The sequence below is a fragment of the Branchiostoma lanceolatum genome, chromosome 3 (genome assembly GCF_035083965.1).
Source record: "Branchiostoma lanceolatum isolate klBraLanc5 chromosome 3, klBraLanc5.hap2, whole genome shotgun sequence".
NCBI classification, from domain to species: domain Eukaryota; kingdom Metazoa; phylum Chordata; class Leptocardii; order Amphioxiformes; family Branchiostomatidae; genus Branchiostoma; species Branchiostoma lanceolatum.
Window position 1 is genome coordinate 18,411,898 of NC_089724.1, and position 21,124 is coordinate 18,433,021.

The following is a 21,124-nucleotide window of genomic DNA, read 5'->3' on the forward strand; positions in this document are numbered from 1 at the left end:
TGGTACCAAAGTAGCTGCTAGGGGGCCCGAATCTTGCCGACACCTACCAAAGCCTACAACTGAAGAGTGAATACTATTTTCTACCAATACCAAAATGTGCCCTTGGAATGTCATCATAAACATAACAGAAAATGGAACTCTGCTGGTGTTTGAGAGATCACTGTAACTCTTTAAGATGTAAGTACCTATGGTTAAATACTCCAACATAACATTTTACATACACTATGTCTACATGCCAATACAATGGTTTATTTTTCTGATTGACATAACATGGTGACACAAGATAAGGCAAATCTAATTAGAATACCTCCTCTGTCCTCATCACAATGAACAAAATAACAGATCAACATATCAAGTCAAGTGACAGTGCAAAAAGTGGGTCATCATTTAGAGCTGATTTCAAATATACTGTACTCAATCTGATATTCCGTTCAGAAAGTGACTGCTAGCAAAAATATATCAGTCCTAGGTTACCAAATATATCCTAAAGTTTACACTGGTTGAACATCATTAGCCTGTATCGCCTGCTAGAGTTCTGCACAGAGTCCTCAGATGTGCTACAAGCTTGCCCATTCACCTGGGATGAAAGGAAAGTTGTGTTTTGCCAAACTATGACAGATCTGATCAGTCTAAATCAGGAAGAAACAGATGTAGATACGACTTGTATGGCTTTTAGTGGATTCAGAAATTCAGACATACTAAAAGAGTTGAGGAGACATCACCTGGAGACATCTTTGATGGTGACTTGTTTGTGAAATTGAATACACAGGTTTGACTGAATAACAACTGTTCCAATTAGCCTTGGTGTAGCAACAGCCAGCTTGTCATTTTTCTAACCACATGAAAATTTTAAAACCTGTTGCATTAAGGTCCCTTTTAATAACTCTGGACAGATTCTTATGACAATTATCAGACGTAAAATTTGAGATGTATTCATATCAAATCTTACGACCTCCCAACTTGTAAATAAAGCTTTACACGTACAACAGTGACCTTTCTCATTCCATACATTATGTACCAAGATTACACTTCCAACACAAGAGGCTAGTGGGCTTACATGTATAATCTCTTGGGTACTTGAAATAATTGATTAGTAACACCATATACATATACACAGGTAAGTGCGAAATGTGTGCATTGCAGCACAGTAGATGTATCATGTATGATACAAATGATAAAATTCATCTCATCACACAGTATGATAAAATATCCTATTTCTTAACCTTTGCATTTACTTATTTGCATATTCAGAGGGAAAAAAAAAGTAAATAAGAGAAAATGAGTGAAAAAAATGGACGAACCGCACAGAAAAATAACTAGGTATATTAATATTGTAATAGTCATTACATAAAATGCACCAAGATGCACATTGTACATGTATATCCAGCATCATCTATTCAGGCATTTTGAAAAGTCATACTTTTTCTATTATAGTATGTATACAACCAATTCTTACACATTGAAAGAATATATACTTGCTGCCCAATCCATTAAGTTAACTAACTGTTGTTGATTGACTTAACTACTATTCTAAAAACTAAGGGAAGATTAATCATTGTAGTCATTGTATGTGGTTAATACATGAGTATTTCATTCCATTGGTGCTGTTAAGGTATCATCTGGAGAGACAGGTTTTCCACTGTACAACATACAGTAAATACAAACAATCAAATGAATAATCGTCACCATTGTAAAAGTATATGATAGTAAGATGTTATGCACTGATACAGACTCTTACAAGAGTGAATATAAATGTACCTTCCAGATTCATCCCTATGCTTATTGTAATGACCAAGATTTGTGATCCAAAATGGTTGCCAAGTCTGCTGCAGCCTCTTTCATACATGTCACATTCTATTGGACTTGCTGTTTGAACTGAGCCAAACCTTCTTTGTGAAGTATTTTGGGAAAGCCTTCTTGCCAGTAAATATTTCTAGCTAGGATATCATCTTTCATTATCTACTTAAGATTAAAAGGCGATGAAGCATTTCTTTTAAGAAGTGAACTGTTGATTATACATCAATATAAACACCAGGTATAAGCAGCTGTGATACATTTCTTAGTGAATCAGAACTCCTGGAACTAAATGTACAAGACAATTGACAAGAGGTATTGGCAGACGTTTTTGGAACATGTACAATGATTGTGACTGCTAATCAAGAAATGTTGTGATTTTCTAGGCACATCTGAAGGTTTTTCCGTCTACAGGCATGTGAAGAAAGAGGCCATCCTAAAGTTCACATCAGTTTCACAACATCTTGTGGGGAGTGTGTTTATCTAAAACAATGTGTGTGACCAAGCGCATTGTCTGGCCCCTTGCATAGGAAGAAGGTTATAACTTCAGATGTGCCTTAATCATGCATTTACATGTAACTGTGCAAGTTGGAATAGCATTCTTATGGTTACATGACTCCATACAGTGTCAGCAAAACCAAAGTTTGGCATGGCCTTTCAACAAGACAGAACAGGACTTCAGTACGATGGTGTGGGGGTGGACATCACGGCATATGGGACCGGCTCGTTGTTCATGTGGCCCATGGAGTAGAACTGTTCCTGCTCCTGCAACTGATGCTGAAACTCGTCCTCCAGTTTCTGTGGAATCGATAAGTTTACATATAGCTTTAGTGAGCTATATCTTACTTTAGACTCCTTAAAGCTAGGAAAGTCTTTGAAATACCACATATGTTGGAGCCTCATTATTGAGAAATTACGATTATCCATTTGCCCTGGCATTCCAACTAGACCTGCCACACCCCACACACATACATGTACCTTCTTGCGTGGCCTCAGCTTCTCTCTCCACTCACGTAACTCTCGCTGGTGCTGCTCGTCAATTTCCTTCAACTTCTGGGTCTCGTGCTCTATCAGCATGTGTCGCTTCTCGTTCTAGGCGGAAAATGAGGGTGCAGGTAAAATAAGTGAGGGTGCACTACTGACAGTTGTCCATCACATGCCCTGTTATGATGATGGATAGTGCTATGTACATTGGTTTAGTGCTATGACATTGGTTTGGATGTAACTAACATACACTGCTGCAAAAAAATAATAGCCATTATCTGCTCTTTCTGTGTAGGTGTTCTTGAACAGTAGCATGCTATACCAGGTACATTTTTTTAGTTCTTCCTTTGCATCCACTCTAAACTGACATTAGTTCAGTTATAAATTTGTGAAGTAGAGTTCCATTTACATACTCCACCACAGATACTTGAGTTTATATCCTGAACCTTGTACAATGTTAACTACAAATGCCATATATTTTGGCCTGAGCAGACATCCCTTACCTGCATCTGCTGCAGTTCCTGCATAGTGACGTCGTGTCTGGAGCGCAGTTCCTCGAGCTGCTTGGTCTGCTTCTGCTCCTGCCTCTGCTGCTCAGCCTTCATACGCTTAGTCTCCTGTGTCTGGAACTACAACAACACACACCCGCTCTCACTATCATGCAGTACCAGAACAACACACGGGGGCTTACAAGGAAAAGAACTTCCTTTCCAAAGACAAAGCCAGGTCTCCTTATCACACAATCACCAACCATTCAACTGAGAGATTCTTGGGAACAGAGCTAAAATAGCAAAACTTACTATATATAGTTGTTGTCCGACCAGACAATTCCTCCTTTTGAACCCCATGTTTCCTAGAAACTGTGTCAAAAGTTCCACATGTACCAATCCGACTACTTGGGGATGTAGAAAACTTCGATTCTGACTCCCGGAGTCATTTTTCCTGTTTCTGCCCACTGGTACCAACCCGTAGCCTTCAGTATTTACCAGATAGTCCAGTTTTTACGTAATAACTGGATAGGACATCAGGAACAGACAGGGTTACAGAACAGAGCTACGGTATGCTACCACATGATTTTCTATGACAATCATCAATAATCCTAGTAGACTCTTTTCCATCTTGAATACCACCTCAAGTAAATATCGAACATACAGAAATCATATATACTTGTGTCTTCTTACCCTGCTACAGACTATAGTTCTTGAGACTATCATATAACACAAAGTCTTTTGTCTTAGACACAGCTTAACATGAATTTGCACACGGCTTCAACTCACCAACAATATTGTATATTTTTTATTACATAAGTTACACATATCACCTGTGCATACAAACAACCACATTTCTATCTCATCTTCTGTGGTGGTCAGGCTATAAAACCTTCTTTTATATGCAATTAGGAGACTGAGACATCCTGGCAAAGACTGAAAATTTACAAACGGCTATTTCCTTTAAAGGACTGATTTTAGCATAGACAGTGACATACAAGGCCACATGACAATACTCTGGGTGCAAATAAACTGGAAAGAAAGAAATGGGAAAAGCAACAAAAAAAAGCTTGCATGCATTGGGAAGGTCTACATGGAATGGGTGGGCTTCTGTGTTGTGTTATCTGATGTGAGATATGTGGCGGCTGTTTCCTCGGTTCAAGAGTGTGATTGACAGGGGGCTTCCTAGAGATGGTGGGGAAAAGAGTTCACTCTACTTACTGCAAGCACCCCTGCTCAGCAGTGGAACAGCCAAAAACTGACAAGAGATTAGACGAGATATGGCAAATACCACTGAAAACAGGGGTGTCCAGGTTTAATATAGTGGTAAGATGGCTGATGAATGCATTTTCATGAGTGCAGGTGCAATATGCTGCAGAACTGTCCAACTGTTGTTCAGCTCCAATGACAGTGCAGAAATCTGTGATTTGAGCATGGATTTATATTGCTTGTGGCAGTGTCGTATAGCAACAGCCCGACACACAAACTGTGTACATGGCTGTGAGAGCTTGAAGTGGCAGGTTGGACAGTCCTACAGGAGTACATATACCTTGCTCCCAGGGTTAGTGTTAAGGTGAGACAGGTGTACCTCCGGCTGGTGGGAGGGCGGCAGTCAGTCCAGTCCCATGCAAGAAGCACTGAGTCAGTTCACACCGACACTACATCTACCAGCCCAGGCTGCGTCCAGTCTACTACATTACCTGCAGGCTAGTCCCCCATCTAGTAAGCTTGCCAAATATAACCTGCTGTATCTCAATCTGCAAGAAGCTATGTTTCCCTTTGGTGCAAGCAACGTTGTTTGATTGGTTTTTACTAAATTGTAGTGATAACTTTTAGTTTTACGACAACCTTTCAAAGCAAAATTGAAATGCCAAATTTGCAGACAATGTTTTTTTAAACACTGTAGCAAATCATGTGAAATCAATACATTTCATAACATAAACCGATTTCTTCTGTTATATGATCAAGTCAGAAAACAGAAAATCCTGGTAAATGGCTGATTGAATAATCTTAAAGACGCATTTTCTGCAAGTCTTTCATCTGTTGATTCTTAGCTTGATGGGAAAAGCATGGCTATATGAGATAGACTGGAAGCAACGTGGGCAGCGCTAACCAAGCTAGCATCTAACCTGCTTCATCAACTGTTTTTCCTCCTGATTGACTATGCCACCAACTCCTCGCAAGCTCCTCTTGAACACAGAGTCCTGTGGGTTCTGAGGGTATAGTTATGCTACATGTCAGCAGGCAGGTGAAGCTGGCAATGGGTAAAAGAAAAAGGCAAAAGACTAAAAGACTAAAAGAGAGCTACTGGTTTGCATGCTACCGTAAAGCTGCTACAGTGTCTCTTTTAAGTTTCACTTGGTTTTCATCTAGATAGATCAGATTGAAGATTTTGTTCTGCTATCATGCATATGAGTATTTTAACTGCTGATTTGTCTTCAAGACTGGAGGTCTTGAATGTTTGTAACTTCATAGAAGTCAAGAAGGGAGAGGTTAAGATACTGCAGAAAAGGAGGCTTTTTTCTACCCAGAGAGTTTTCTTTTAGAGGAGTTTGTTGTACTGTTTGTGAATCGCAGAGTGAACATGCAAACCACTAACTGCGACCTGTTACACAAAGAAACAATAAGCCTTGGGGAAACACTGAATAGTTTTACCACATATATACGGATACACACACACACATATATTTACACACAACATACTCAGCCCGCCTGATTTGTAACGTTACCTGTTTTAGTTTTTCCTTATCTTGTTGTGGTGTGCTCATGCTGCTGATACGCAAGCTCTTCTTGAACATCTGCTCTCGCACTTTCCCTTCGCTTCGCTGGATTTTGGGAAGGCGTCTCTTCTCGCTGGTATGTCGCCTTACTAGCTCATCCTGTTCCCGATAATTTATTCTATTAACTTGCTCTATTTCCTGTAATAGAGAAGAGAGGAATAACCAAGAGAAAACTTATAAGAAATGAAGCAGTTCATTTGTCCTAGCTGGAAGGTACACTGCACATACCTTTTCAAAAAGGTCAGCTGCAAATATACAGCATTTGCTTTTCATGGGGAAATTTATTCAGGCATGTACTGTGCAGTAATTTCTTTGATTCTAGTTCAGTAGCATTAATACCTCAACAGAACATGCAATCGATCACACTATGGATAGAAAAGGGCCATAAAGACATAAAAAATACCTCTAACATTTTGTTAGAATCAGTTGAGTTACAGGTACAAGTCCCTGAACTCTAAGTTCAACTTGATATACTTTAAATTCACTAAATTTCACTGGGATTTGATTTTGCAGTAGGAGTGGGAAGGAGGTTTTTGGTAGTATTCGAAAGTTTGCTGTCCAAACAATACTGAAGCACAAAACATATATATTTGCAATATGACTATTTTGAAGTGGAGAGGGCAAAAATAAAACAACTGCTAATATTTCAAGATTTCCAGTAAATGCCCTGTGCTGTCACCTTCTCATGCCGCTTGAGTAGCTGCTGTCTCTGGAGGAAGAACTGGTCCTTCTGGTGCTGCTTGGTCTCCTGGTGTCTCTCATGCAGGTGTTTCTCCTCGAGCTCCCACACGGATGCCTCACGAGCTGAAGGTACCCGACACATTATTACAAGTGAGTCAGTCATTTATTAGGAAAAAGACAGCAACATTCTGACCAAACATCCAGCAGAAACCACAATGATTCTATTGTAACTACTCTCACCTTTCAAATAAACGTACCGGTACGTCTATTTTTTTCGCCTCAAAATCCGCCCGGTACTTTCTTATTTTAGACGGTATGTTTATTTATTTTTTCAGAATCAAGGCATTATGTCTATGCAGTACTCGAAATACCCGGTTGCACAGTTGAGCCGCGCAAGCACAATTTGCTTGTCGCAACTCCTTTCTAAACCTGGTACGCCGTGCACTAGATTTTGAGCCTGAGAACAAAATTTTGCGACAATTTGTAGAAAAGAATTGGGCAGAGGAAGCTTGAGCGAGCGCTAGCTCACAATCACAAACACACACGCTATCACTATCATAAAATACGCTAAATTTTCAATTGAAACACAGAAATCGCCGTCCAAACCAAATAAAACAATGAATTACCAATACTTTTTTACATTCTTTTGTACCCATAGTCAACTTGTTTTGATTTGTCTAAAAAGAAAATCAGTCCGCTCGGCGAAGATACGAGCAAACAAACAACATGGCGACTGTTTCTGTCCAAACCCCGCTAAATCTTGTGATACCACGCGAGAGAATGACACAATGCCCCCTAGCTACATTGGTAAACATTGTAGTTTAATAATTCCAGGATCGTGTTCCAGCGAATATGTTATTTCTACGGGCAAAATTAAGTTATTATTTTGCTGTTTTTGCCACATTGTAAATTTTCTAAGCTGAAAAGATTTTTTTTCAATTTTGTTTTTAAATGTGTATTCTTTTTAAACATATAATATTCGTGTCAACAACTGACCATATAGTATATAGACTTGTAAGTTGTAGAGTACTGTAGATTTATTCAGCCAGGTAGGAATGTCTCTTAGATTTATCATATTGCATTTAAATTTTTAAACTTTGCATGTAACCAAAAAAAATTTACTGTAGTTACTTTGGAACTAGACAGCCTTCTTGTTTTACTTTGTAACAATGAGTATATTTCCGAACTATAAGTGTCGAAGGACTTTTGGGCTTTATTTGCTGTCCATTTATATCCCTAATTATAAAAAAAACAGTGTCAAAGACACGCACATATACCATGTTAGCAGCATAGACATAGCTTACATGTCAATTTTGACATTTTTCCGGGGGGTACTTTTATTCCAGGGGGTACTTTTATTAGATTTTGAAGATTTTTCTGGGGGGTACTTTTATTTTAGGGGGTACTTCTATTTGAGAGGTTAGAGTACATTAGACAACAACTCCAGTATACATGGCTGATAACACATTCCAACTGAGGCACCATGCTGGTCAAAGGTTATTGTTGACATTTGACTTTGCCACTGATTATTGATAAATACAACTCCGCTGATTGCCCAGACTGGCAACACTGTGTTCTGGTACAGTGCTCCAGTACTCACCCCTGAGCAACACTGTGTTCTGGTACAGTGCTCCAGTACTCACCCCTGAGCAACACTGTGTTCTGGTACAGTGCTCCAGTACTCACCCCTGAGCAACACTGTGTTCTGGTACAGTGCTCCAGTACTCACCCCTGAGCAACACTGTGTTCCGGTACAGTGCTCCAGTACTCACCCCTGAGCAACACTGTGTTCTGGTACAGTGCTCCAGTACTCCCCCCTGAGCAACACTGTGTTCTGGTACAGTGCTCCAGTACTCCCCCCTGAGCAACACTGTGTTCTGGTACAGTGCTCCAGTACTCACCCCTGAGCAACACTGTGTTCTGGTACAGTGCTCCAGTACTCCCCCCTGAGCAACACTGTGTTCTGGTACAGTGCTCCAGTACTCACCCCTGAGCAACACTGTGTTCTGGTACAGTGCTCCAGTACTCCCCCCTGAGCAACACTGTGTTCTGGTACAGTGCTCCAGTACTCACCCCTGAGCAACACTGTGTTCTGGTACAGTGCTCCAGTACTCACCCCTGAGCAACACTGTGTTCTGGTACAGTGCTCCAGTACTCACCCCTGAGCAACACTGTGTTCTGGTACAGTGCTCCAGTACTCACCCCTGAGCAACACTGTGTTCTGGTACAGTGCTCCAGTACTCCCCCCTGAGCAACACTGTGTTCTGGTACAGTGCTCCAGTACTCACCCCTGAGCAACACTGTGTTCTGGTACAGTGCTCCAGTACTCACCCCTGAGCAACACTGTGTTCTGGTACAGTGCTCCAGTACTCCCCCCTGAGCAACACTGTGTTCTGGTACAGTGCTCCAGTACTCACCCCTGAGCAACACTGTGTTCTGGTACAGTGCTCCAGTACTCACCCCTGAGCAGCTGCTGTTTGTGCTGCAGGAACTCCCTCTCCACCTTAGCCAGCTCCAACCTGTGCTGGTCGGTCATCTTCCTCAGGGCCAACTCCAGCGCCTGGTTCTGACGTGTCACAAAGTCTTGCTCCTATATACAGAAGCAAAAAAGTCACATTGCCCATACTAATGAGGACCTTTTACAAATCAAACACAAAATATAAGAATTAATCGCAGTTTCTGTTGGGTTTCTGTTGAGATGTTCTTCATTAAGTGTGAAAATTTCCCATCTTTTTGTGCTACCAAAATAGAAATTTTTAAGGAGACTAGCACAAAATTCTCAAACCTTATGAAGAACATCTCAGGCTGTTGACAACAAAAACCCAACAGAAACTGCGATGAATTCTATGGTAAGTTTTAACTACAAGACAACAACTCCGATCCTGTTATCTATCAAACATCTGAACCAAAAATAAAATTTCTGCAGGATTCTCTAGTCACTGGCATTTATTGTGCAATCAATTTATCAGGAAGTAGAGTAACCTTTTGTTGCTGTTTGATTTCTAGCTCTTCCTTCCGTCTCCTCATGGCATCCTTGCGCTCCGACTTTGGCAGACGGTCCACATCCAACTTCATCTCCTTCTGTTCCAGCTTCAGCTCTTCTCGGAACTTCTTCAACTCCTTCTCCTATTACAGATTCAAAAGCAAATTGCTCAGTCCCTCAAAATTATCCGTACTGCATTGGCAGGATGGTCCTTAAATGTAATTTGGTCTGACACTGTCATCTTCATTCAGGTGCTACTTCATCATGATTGAAAACTCACAGCAAGGCACAATCTCTTACCTGTTCTTGGCGTATTCTCTTGGTGGCCAGTCGGACATCGGTGGTCTGCGACTCTTCCAGTTTCTCCACATGCTGTTTTTGCTGCTTGGTCAGGGTGTCCAGCTCTGTGTCATAGCGCCGTGTAAGGTTCTGGGGGAAGTTACATGTACAACATCTGTTTAGGTAACACAGAACACACAAGCAACCTGCCATGCACACAGATTATGTATGTATGGGCAAAAAGCTTACTGCCAGGCAATCTTAATCATCAGTTAACATTTTCAAAGACAACTATCTTTTAGTCTATTTTGTTTGATAAGAAAAAAGTGACTTATCCCAAAACTGATCATACAAGGCAACATGATTTATCTGACTTAAAATTGGAACAGGGAACGGGGTACAAAAAAGTTGTATTTGACTTACATTCATTTCTTGTTCAAATCTTTTCTCAGTGTTATCGATCTGCTGGCGGATCTTGACGTGCAGCTCCTGTTGGCTGCGCTGTTCCTGACGCTGCATCAACTTCAGCTCACGCAGGTCCTGTTTCCTGTTAGGGAAGGAAGGCTCTAAGGGTCATACTGATTGTCAGGTAGATCATTCTTCATATGTACTGGGTTACAGTTTCAATGCCATTTCAGGGCTCGAAATATCACCTGCATATGCAGGTTATTGCATGTCAACTTGGAGCTGTGCAGGTACTCTGATGTCTACCTGCACGTAACCTGCACTGGTCCAAGAGAAAATAAGCCTGTGACATCAGCAAGATACAAGGCCAATAATGAGTACAAAATGCATCTTATTCTGACTCAGCAGCATCCTTGAATACACAGATAGCAAGATAACAAGATTTCAAAAAGTACCACCAGGAACTTTTCTATTTTTGAAAATTGTTTTGATAGACTGAAAGGCAAAGAAAAAGAATGGTGTAGATTTTTCTTGACATTTACTTGCACTGGTGCAAGTAGACAGAAAAATATATGTTCTGAGCACTGAATTTTAAGATGTTAAGCACTACCTTTTAGTTTAAGTCTTAAAAGTTAGGACACATTTTATGGCCTGCACTTTAAGTAGGAAAAACACTAACCTCAGTAACTGCTCTACTTTCCTGTCCTTGTCATCATCGTACACTTCCTTGACCTGAGTCTGGGTCACCACGCGCCCGTCAATCTCGATCTTACGTGTCTTCTTGATGGTCTTCTTCCTCCTACTCTTCTCTTCCAAATCCTGAGGAAGAAAATCAACTTTATCAGTTTATGTCATCTTTATACCATCCTTGTGGATAAACAACTGATTGTTTCAACATCTGAAAGTTCTAACTGTTTCAATCTTCAGCTCTAGCCACAATTTTAGTCCAAACTTGGTTATAATTACATTGGCAATCTAACAGAAGAATTTTGAATGCAAAAAGTACCTCCAAACAAATCTGTCATTTTGCACCTATGTGGTACTAGAACTGTTGCCAAAAGTTATTACATTCACATCCTCCCACATTTCACTCACCAATCCATCTGACTCTTTTCTTTTCTTTGATGGCTCCACTTTTGCTTCAGGAATCTCGTTATCCATGGTGTGAATGCTGCCACTGTCAGCTGAGTTCTCTGACTTGGCATCCCCAGACCCCTGCCTTCTGTGCCTCGTCGGTACCTCTTGTGGCTCCAGTACTCCTGACAACGACAGAGGCATACTGTGTGCTCCAGAATCCTCTCGATGATCCCCTAGCCGATGAACTTTCTCGTCGGGAAATATCACAACTATTTCTGCCGAAGCACTTTCCTCAACACCATCTTCAAAATGTTCAGTTCTGGACTGATGGTCTTTGGTTTCGGACTGATCCTTTTCAACACTGAGTGGTTTTGGTAAGGCATCATTCTCAAGGCCATCAACAGTTACTGATTCTTTTTTGCTCTCTGGTTCTGCAGCCCTTTCTGTAACTTCACTCCTAACCTCTGCTTCGTTCCCATCTTGCTTCTGTGTCTCTGTGTGGACAATTTCCAGCAGTCCATTCACAATGTCCATTGCCACACTTGCCGAACTGTCTTTCAGATCTTCAACATCAGAATATTCTGGCGAGAAATCTATAGTTTGCTCATCAATGGATTCCTTGCTTGGTGAGCCAGGTGTGTTGCTGGTGTCTCGGAATGCTTCTGGCGGTGCCAGGACAGCATCAGGAGTTTCAGACCCTTCTCTTTCCTCTACCAGTGTCTCATTGACACTTGGTAGCGCTATCTCCGAACCAATCTCCGGTAGTTTTTCAGTGCTGCCATTGGTCCCAATGCCTTCATCTGAAGACTTGTCTTCGTCTGCTTGTTTGACAACCTCCTGTACAGGAGGAGGAGGAGGAGGGGCTGGTGCCTTTCTCTTTACAGGCCCTGGTTCCTCTGTGATCTCTTGAAGTGGTTTCTCTGGAGCTCCAACTGTTGCTTCATCTGAGTTCTTGCTATCTGTACTCTGGAGACTCTCGCGGCTTTTGTTCAAGTCTCGTGGCTATAAAAGCAAAGAGGCATTGTTGGATTTTGCTCCAGATAATACAATTCACTGAATCAGTAGCATGCTAAAACAGAACCCACCCTTTTGAACTATTCTTATCACTATCACTCCCAGGATTTTTTCGTACAGTCCAGCATTGTACAAATGACAACAAGCTCTATACTTGCTATGCCTTTAGCAATACTTATTCTGAAAACATCTAGATCTCTTTCAATCTATTTTCAAATAGCCAAGTGCTTTTCATCCCTTCATAACATCTTACAACACAAACTAAGATCAACTCACGGTTGTTGGCTCCTCCTCCTCTTCATCATTCTCCCCCTCTACCACTTCCTCGACCACCTCTGCCTTCGCCTCTGCCACCAAGTCACGGATAGGCTTCGTCTCTTCTGTATTCTTCACAAATGGATGCTGTAGGGAAACATCACTTCTTCATCAATACCAACAGGAGTAAACTTCTTCTTTCTTCATTACAGATATGTAAGAAGACAGTACCAAACCATATCAAACAAATATATCTGCTAGTTTCTATAGTAACCTAATTTTCAAGTAGATGGGCATGTTAGACATCTTTTGGTCATCTTTGTATCTAAAAAAAAGGGTGTGTCAGTGTGGCACATTGGTTAGAGCATTGGACTCAGAACCAATAGGTCCCGGGTTCGATGCTCGCCATGCCCCGATGTTGTGCCCTTGTGAAAGGCACTTTACACGACCTTCCCTGGTGGTGGAGTGACGCCCACCGAGTCTCTTCGTCTATTAAATCTGTCTAAAGGTGTAACTTTTCACATTTTACACATCAAACAGCCTGGTGACTGAGATTGGGGACATATCTACCAGCCTACATGTACAAGTTGTCTCCCTACCGTTAGTAACTCCCTAGCAGAAGGCCTTCCTTCGGGAATCTTCTGTAGGCACTGTCTGAGGAAGTCAGCGAACTCCCGCGACCAGCGGCCGGGATCCTCCAGCTGCGGGGGCTCCGACTTGGAGATCTTGATCAAAACCCTCATGGGGTGCATCTCGTGATTGGGCGGCTCCATCTGGGCAAACTCGATCAGGGTGATGCCCAGGGACCAGATGTCAGCCTTGCAGTCATACGGAGTGTCCTTCACTGTCTCACACAGCACCACTTCTGGGGCCATCCTACACACAGGAAACAAGGGACAAAATTGTTACAACAATAACATAAAACATGATAATGAAAACTTCAGGTAAGACGATGTCTGTTGTATTCGGGAAAATAGAATTTTTCATACAATAACGTCATATATCATCTTCCTTTGCATCTGATGACAAAATAATTCATATGATTGTTATTTTTGTGTAATTTTGACCTATTTCTTTATAAATTGTTATTCATTATAATACTCATTATGTTTACAACTCATAATTTACTTTGTAGTTCCTCTTCTTTTCATTTGTTTCATTAGGATTTATGTTAAAATTCCAATTTCTTCTTTCGTTAGTTTTTCTTAGTTTCGATGATATATAATTTTGTAAAAATCCCATTTGAGTAGTTTAGGGGAGGCCCCCGAAAAGCCGTATAGGCTTCTGGCCTCTCCTGCATGTATTCTTTACTCTATTTCTCTTTGTTTTTTTATATTGTACATATGCGAAGAAACAATAAACAATAAACAATAAACAATAAACAAAGTGAAGTGCTAGAAAGTTTTAAAATTTGTATGAGGACCAAAAATGTCACATTCAAATGAGCCATGTATTAGAATGGTCCATTGTACTGACCAATAGGGGGTTCCAATAAAGGTGTCCCTCTTCTGTCTGGTGTTGTTATTCTTTGCAGACACTCCAAAGTCAGCTGAAACAAGAGATCACATCGTCATCATCATGGGTTTCTTCTTATTCTTACCTGTTTCCATCCCTAACACACAAGTACTCTATTTGTAGATTTGGCTTGTTCCTGTGAACTTGAAAACTTACTCAACAAAGTAACAACGAAATTTCAAATCATGCCTGATTGGATGTCTCCTTCAGGTGTGAGCATTGTGTGAAAATCGAAAGCTTAGGTCTCTATGGATCTGGTAACTTACTAACAAACCGGTGAGCCAACTAAGAAAAGGCTGTCTTAGTAACTAACTAGTCAAACCTGTACAAGAGATCACCTCTACATAAGGACCACCTGCCCAAAGTGACCGCTTTCTCTTGGTCCCTTAGATAATTCTACTTGGGTAGTTTTAACTGCACCTACCCAGTTTGATATCTCCCTCAGGTGTGAGTAGTACGTTGCCGGCCTTCAGGTCCCTGTGGATGATGTGGTGAGTGTGCAGGTAGTCCAGTGCCTCCAACATCTGCCTGCAAATAACACGGATCTGACGCTCCGACAGGGGGTGGTCCAAGTCTTTGGGAGGGGAGGAAGCATTTTAACAAAGAGATTCAGCTAAAAGGATCATTGAGGGAGAGAAGCCATGTTTTACATGTAGCAATTGTAGAGGAAGACAAAGCCTTGTTCAAGTACATAGTCCCCTTAAGATTCTAAACATTTGGCATGTTAACTGTTGAATACCCGATTTCCATTTATCAAGAGGCACTGTTGGGTTGAAAAGCAGTGTTCTGAGGAACCCCATTCTCTCCACAATATACAGAAGATGACGGCAGAATCAAAATATCCTTTTCTATTACAAACTGTAAATCCCTTAAATCCCTTAACTTACCCCGCCCCCACCCTTTGCTCTGCAGGAGCCTTATAAACGTACCCTTAAAGATTCATAAGGAGCTCCTTACCTAGCATGATGTCGTCTAAGGCACCTCCTGCACAGAACTCAATCATCATCTGTATAAGAAAAGAAGAAATATCCCAGACATGAGTCAGACTACTTAAACATGCTCAATACTAATCACATTGTCGTAAGATGTCTCCGACACACAGACGGGAGATAATGATGTTACAGCCAATCTGGGTTTAATGGAGTAGTTCTGGTACTTGTTTGCGCAAATGCTTCAGAGAGAGGTTCACTGGGTCAAGATTTCTTTGAGCATCAGAAATATTAATAATGAAATTAGGAATGGCTGTAACTGTTGCAGATGACAAAAGACACACAAGTATAATTGAGGGTTTAAACAAGCATAGAATTTTTTTAATTTGACATGTGATCAGACAACAAGTTTATTCTGAATAATTATGTATATGCTATCTAATTATAAACTGTACTGAACTTCTGTTCACTAGAATTTCAGCTTAAAGTTTTAGACTTTCCTGTGTGGTCTAACTCTTCATCTCACAGGTGTTGTTTACCATCATAGCAAGCTAGTTCCTACATTTTGGTACAACGTAACTCTTTCTTTTCTTTTTTTGGTTTACATCTTACACAATGCATTGTGCAAGGAACCCTCCTGTGTGGGAAGAGCCGTCTGGGCTGTTTTCCAGCTGATAAGATAACTCCTTGTGGAAATATGAGAAATAAATGATGGCAAATACAGATATCATAGATAATAATACATATTATGATTGTCATATTACATTATGTTTCATCAAGGTGAAAAAAATAGGCATTCTACAGGTATGTTACATGACTTAAAATACAGTGAAAACCTCCTTTCACACCCTACTCCGAAAGTAAGTCCCTGCAAATATAAACTAATTTACAGTAAACAACATGGACTCCTGGATGCCTGCCTTACCCAGAGTTTCCCATCGTGGAAGTAGGCATCGTCCAGAGCCACGACATGGCGGTGGCTGCACTCCGACAAAATATCGATCTCCACGGTGTAATCCTCAAGTTCCTCCTCATTCTTGATTTCAATGATCTTGGCTGCAGCCAGCTTTCCATTTTCCTTGTGCTTGACCTACAGAAAGAAAAGAACATTTTTGCTATATCTTTTCAATCACAATTATGAAAATTACGCACAGGATTTTTATGTTTATGTATGCAAACAGGATCTTAAACAAGCTAGAAGTAGAGATACGTTCTGAACTCCTGAATCTGAGTATGTGGCTATGTGCTGGTACTAATGCATGTCTGGTTTGACCTGATTTTTCCTGGCCAGCGACCAGAGACCTCACTAGCATTTGTGGACTTACCAGTTCAAGAGTGTGAAATGGAGCAACCCACATGTTATTTCAAAGCTATGATTATGTACATGACTCTAACATAGTGGGCAACCAGACTTAAACCTGTTCCATATACATTGATATGTACATTGTACAGACATGTTATTGGTGCCAAATGACTGGATGCGGACCTACCAACATTTGCAACAAAACATTTCTTACCATGTAAAGCCATGTTGATTTGCTTACATGGATGACATGAGCACGCTCATCAATTTTTGTCCCTTTTCAATAAAAAAAAATAGTATTTCATTATCATATATTATAGCATTTCATTTTATTCTATCTACTTGGTGTGTTAAATCATTTGTTCAATCTTGCTGACCACTTAGATTTCATCATGAAGGCAACTTTTTTTTTTTTACGCTCGCATCAGTTTTGGGGTTCTCAGAGAATGTCATCCATATAATCAAATTGACATGGCCTAAGTTAAATGGTAAAAAATCATACTGGGGAAAAAGATTTCTATAAAGAGTAGCAAAACTTATATTCTCAGTAGTTTTTTTGCATCCTAATATCTATATCTGAATATTCATAGTACATGTATTTTTTTTTACCAATTCCCACGATCAATCAGATAAGACTGCAACATGTCAGACTTTCAGATTTCATCCTGTAAACATGCAAACATTCAAAGGTCTTCATGGACTTTCACCTTTTGCCCTTGCAGGTAGAACTTTGCCTTTTTTACACGCTTGAGCAATAACACATTCAGAGCCTTTGAATGATATAAAAGTCAATAATGAGTTTAAAGTATACCTCATTCTTAAGGATATGTTGCTTTAAAATCATGTTTTCCTTGTCAGAAACATAGCAGAAAAATTTCCCTAATGTGAACATGACCCATAACATAGATATAGCTTACACTGAACATTCTTGCTGGCAATAATTTCGAAAAAAAGAAGAAATCAAATACAAATGAGAAACAAGCTGTAACTTCTATCTAATGAACATGGGCTCTTACACTACAGAGAACAGGGGAAATCTGAATGGCAAAATTCCCTGGAGACCTTTGATAGAGACTCTCGAGCCTATTGTTCTTCTGATTTCATCAGTCTTAAATCATGTCACATTTTAGGAATCCATTTTCTCATCTTTAGACTGACATCAGACTTAGACATGGGCTAATTCTGGAGTAGGCAAACAAGCCATAGTTATAAGTTATCCTGCAAAAATAATTTCTTTTGACTAATCCAACACAAAGCCCTGATGACAACACCTCCCACCCATTTTTATGCACAATCCTGCCCTTCTTATGATTGCAAGTTGATGATAACACCGCCCAACAACTGGACAAACCAAACACGCAAGTCACCCAGTCTCAAAAGGCCGCTGAGTGAGACTGGATCAACAACAATTTCAAGTCCAAAGGTAGGTAGATTTTCACATACTATCCCGACCCTTATCTTCAAGGTAGTTCAGCACTTAATTGTTGAATCAAAACAAAGAGCACAAAAAAGTTATTTTCAAAAGTATGTTTGTCTAGCAAATGATCTTTTTTCCTACATGAGTGCAGTCAGCAAATAGTTAATCATTGACAGTGTGCACAGTCTAGATTGCCCCCAGCCAAAGTGTGCCAAAGAAAGGAAGAAGTGACCCGCCCAAAAGGATAACAATCGAACAGACAAGCAAACAGTTACACCTAGATAAGTATGAGGGTATTAGACGCTAGTGTTCTAGCCTTCTCTCCAAGCAGAGGAGGGGTTCCGGCCGTTTTTTACTTTTTTTAGACATTTTTGTCGGGTTTTCTACTGTCATTTTTTTAAAAGCCCGACAAAAACGCCTAACTACACGACAAAAAAAAGCCGGAACCCCTCCTCTGCTTGGAGAGTACTCTAGACTGAGAGAAATGCCAAAGGCACTGAATGGTGATGATATGCAAATCAAACAATTTTGCACACCTACTGAGCACAATTATAGCAACTTAGCACAGATGGTTATGGTAAATTCCTATTTGAATCTCAATGGAATTTAGTAGCAGGTACTACTAGTAGTACCTTACTACACTGGCTCTCGTATTGTTTTGAACAACAAGGACAGTTTCAAGCGAGTTGTTAAGACAACCCTCATAAAAAAAGAGTAAAAAATAAATCATATCATATAATGTTGTGACTTGTCAGTGATAAACCAAAAAGGTTTGTAAAATTACTAAAGACTGGGGTGAGAATACAAAAAAAAGATTTGACAAAATTCACTATAACAGTATAAATAAATAAGGAACTTGAGTTGAGGGAGATACAACTCTAGCATATGATACAAAGACTGAAAGTGAGAGAAATTCCTCTGAAGTTGAATTGAACATTAAAAAAAAAACAGCCATCCACATCACCATTTTGCCTGACTTTACTGTTTGCCTCATTCAGTCTATTAATATTATATCAGTACCTCAATAACACTTTCTCTTCCCATAGCTTACCCCTCACTACAATTAATTATCCTTAGGGCATTGACGTGTAGAACAATAACACTAGCATACTGGCTATTCACAGCGCTAACAATAGAACTAGTAATCAAATGAAAACACCATACACCCTGAACAGTACACCTGTTTCAACCTCTTAGCTGTAAATGGCTTTGTCATTGTGATTTTAATTCTAGATTCTAAATCCTTATTTCTAATGCAAAAAGTGCATCTGTATATGTTAGATTCTACCCTGCCAATACACTCACTCACAAGCAACAGCAATTTATTGGTCTGAAGACTGAATGGCTGACTTGATTTTGTTGAAATGTAATTTCACAAATGTAAGCCTAGGTTGCAGCTATTTTCTACCAGAGATTCAACACTTTCATGAACCAATAACCTATAATCTATAAATGTGGATGTGATCAGATTACAGCTATGTTTCCTTTGTTTGTGTTAGAGCTACATATGAAATGCCCTGTGCTTACATGACAGAGCTGTAATCAAGGGGGGCCAAATTGTCAATTCAGCCAGACCTACATCCATTAGGCTTGGTAATGGGATTGCAGCAGGGTGTGAACAGCCTGTGCATGGGAACAATCGGCCCAGAAGTGCTTCTAGTGCTACATATTCAGACAGCCAGTGTTTGGAACGGACAGCAGAGGTCCATTCTGTTACATGAAACATTTTTTGGTGAATGATGTCCTGGAATGTAATCTATCAAAAAAATATCAATGCACAATAACTAAATTATCATTCAAAAACTATCAACGGCAGATAAAAGAGAGAAAACACATAACAAGCAACCCCCTCCCTGTTCTAAAGCCTTTAGAACAGGAAGGTAACGTTAGGAATATTATGTTTGCATTCACATGTCTATATTTAGGTTGTGTAGTGTTACACGTACAGATGTGAACACCTGTCACAGTAAGACTGGAAATCAGGTTTACTGCCCAACAACAACTACTTCACAATTGGCAATACTGTACAATTTCGGGTGATTAAAGTTAAGCCCTCTTAAGGATAAATTAGTAAATTTGTTACTAGTAATTCAAAAATAGAATACAGGATCTAGGAACATACGGGTATACTGTCGTTCAATCAAGGAAATAATTTCGCTAAAGCATAATTTGTTTCGCTAGGAAATCGATTATTCAAAAGGTCAGTTCCGTAGATTTCTTATAATTGTACTTCTGAGTAACGTCTTTGATCTTACTAACGTTAGTTGTTGACAGAATCATCGAACAAAGGAGAAGGAAGTAACAGAGGAGGGGAGGGGGGCTGGCGGATAACCGGAATAATCAGTCAAGTATAACGGGACAGCCTACTTCAGAACTATTCTGACCATACCGACTCAACACAGTCCTTTAACAACAATAGCTGTATACTATACTTCTGTAAAATTGTTGTTAGCATCAACCATAACCAACGATCCATACGAATGGATACTGAATCGCCCACACTGCCGTAGACATGCCATAGTGTTTGCGGTGCCTACCTTGTACACTTTGCCGAAGGCACCATCCCCGAGTTCTCCGATCGTCTCCCATACGGCGTTCGGGTCCACGTCCCGTCTGATGTGCTGGTAATACTTCGGTTTCTTCCGCTCCTGTCTGATGCTGAAGATCTTCTTAAAATCCAGAAGCGGCATGTTGCTTCTGTTTCGTAGTTTCACTTGCGAGGGAGAAACTTGCAACTATCTGTGAGCCAACCCCTAAGTCAACAAAATGATGACGCAGTTTGGAACCCTACAAGCCTTAAATTTCGCAGATAAATCCTCAGTCACAGAGAAAATGTATGGGACTAGGGCCCCACAGTTACATCAGCAGCAAATAGGCTTCAGGCAGCGATTGGGACAACGAAAACCCGCAGTCAACCGAAGTTTCCCGCACAGTGGTCCTCCATTTTGAAAATACTACCACACCTCAGGAGTGACGTCATATTCCAACCCATAATAGTCTTAACCACGTGACATTCTGGTGACGTCGAGAGAGAATTTTTGGCTACACCTCAGTCGTGGGTCCAGTCCAACCTCAGCAAAACAAGATGTTCCCAAGGGTTACTTATAAATTCCTCCAGGTTGTAGTGACATTGCGTCTTTCATAGAAAATAGGTACAGATAAAGTCAACATAACTTGTCAGCTCGGCCGGGACTCGAGAGTGCTCAAGGAAATTTCTGTT

At 40.4% G+C, this 21,124-nt stretch overlaps 1 protein-coding gene across 2 annotated transcripts; it reads right to left on the bottom strand.

Annotated features, from left to right (window-relative positions):
- Positions 1–229: 229 nt before the first annotated feature.
- On the bottom strand, positions 230–20,892 carry LOC136430795 (serine/threonine-protein kinase 10-like). Of its 2 annotated transcripts, XM_066421747.1 has the most exons (19): positions 20,442–20,891; positions 16,110–16,274; positions 15,213–15,261; positions 14,680–14,829; positions 14,217–14,289; positions 13,340–13,616; positions 12,762–12,887; positions 11,490–12,473; positions 11,074–11,213; positions 10,413–10,536; positions 10,011–10,139; positions 9,710–9,853; positions 9,188–9,317; positions 6,726–6,850; positions 5,996–6,184; positions 5,396–5,479; positions 3,282–3,407; positions 2,773–2,886; positions 230–2,592 (listed from the first exon to the last, which is right to left on the bottom strand). In XM_066421747.1, exons 1-19 carry the CDS (start codon positions 20,592–20,594, stop codon positions 2,473–2,475), a joined length of 3,402 nt encoding a protein of 1,133 aa, XP_066277844.1. In that variant the 5' UTR covers positions 20,595–20,891; the 3' UTR covers positions 230–2,472. The 2 variants fall into 2 exon arrangements, with proteins under 2 accessions (XP_066277844.1, XP_066277845.1); XM_066421748.1 differs by lacking the exon at positions 5,396–5,479 and having other exon boundaries at positions 20,442–20,892.
- Positions 20,893–21,124: the final 232 nt, after the last annotated feature.

Bases quoted from the DNA above. Each gene is read 5' to 3' on its own strand.
- LOC136430795 (XM_066421747.1), bottom strand. From the start codon at position 20,594: ATGCCGCTTCTGGATTTTAAGAAGATCTTCAGCATCAGACAGGAGCGG. The intron at 15,262-16,109 runs GTAAGGCAGGCA...TTTCTTATACAG, and splicing joins TCCACGATGGGAAACTCTGG to ATGATGATTGAGTTCTGTGC. The intron at 12,888-13,339 runs GTAGGGAGACAA...GTTTCCCTACAG, and splicing joins CTGCTAGGGAGTTACTAACG to CATCCATTTGTGAAGAATAC.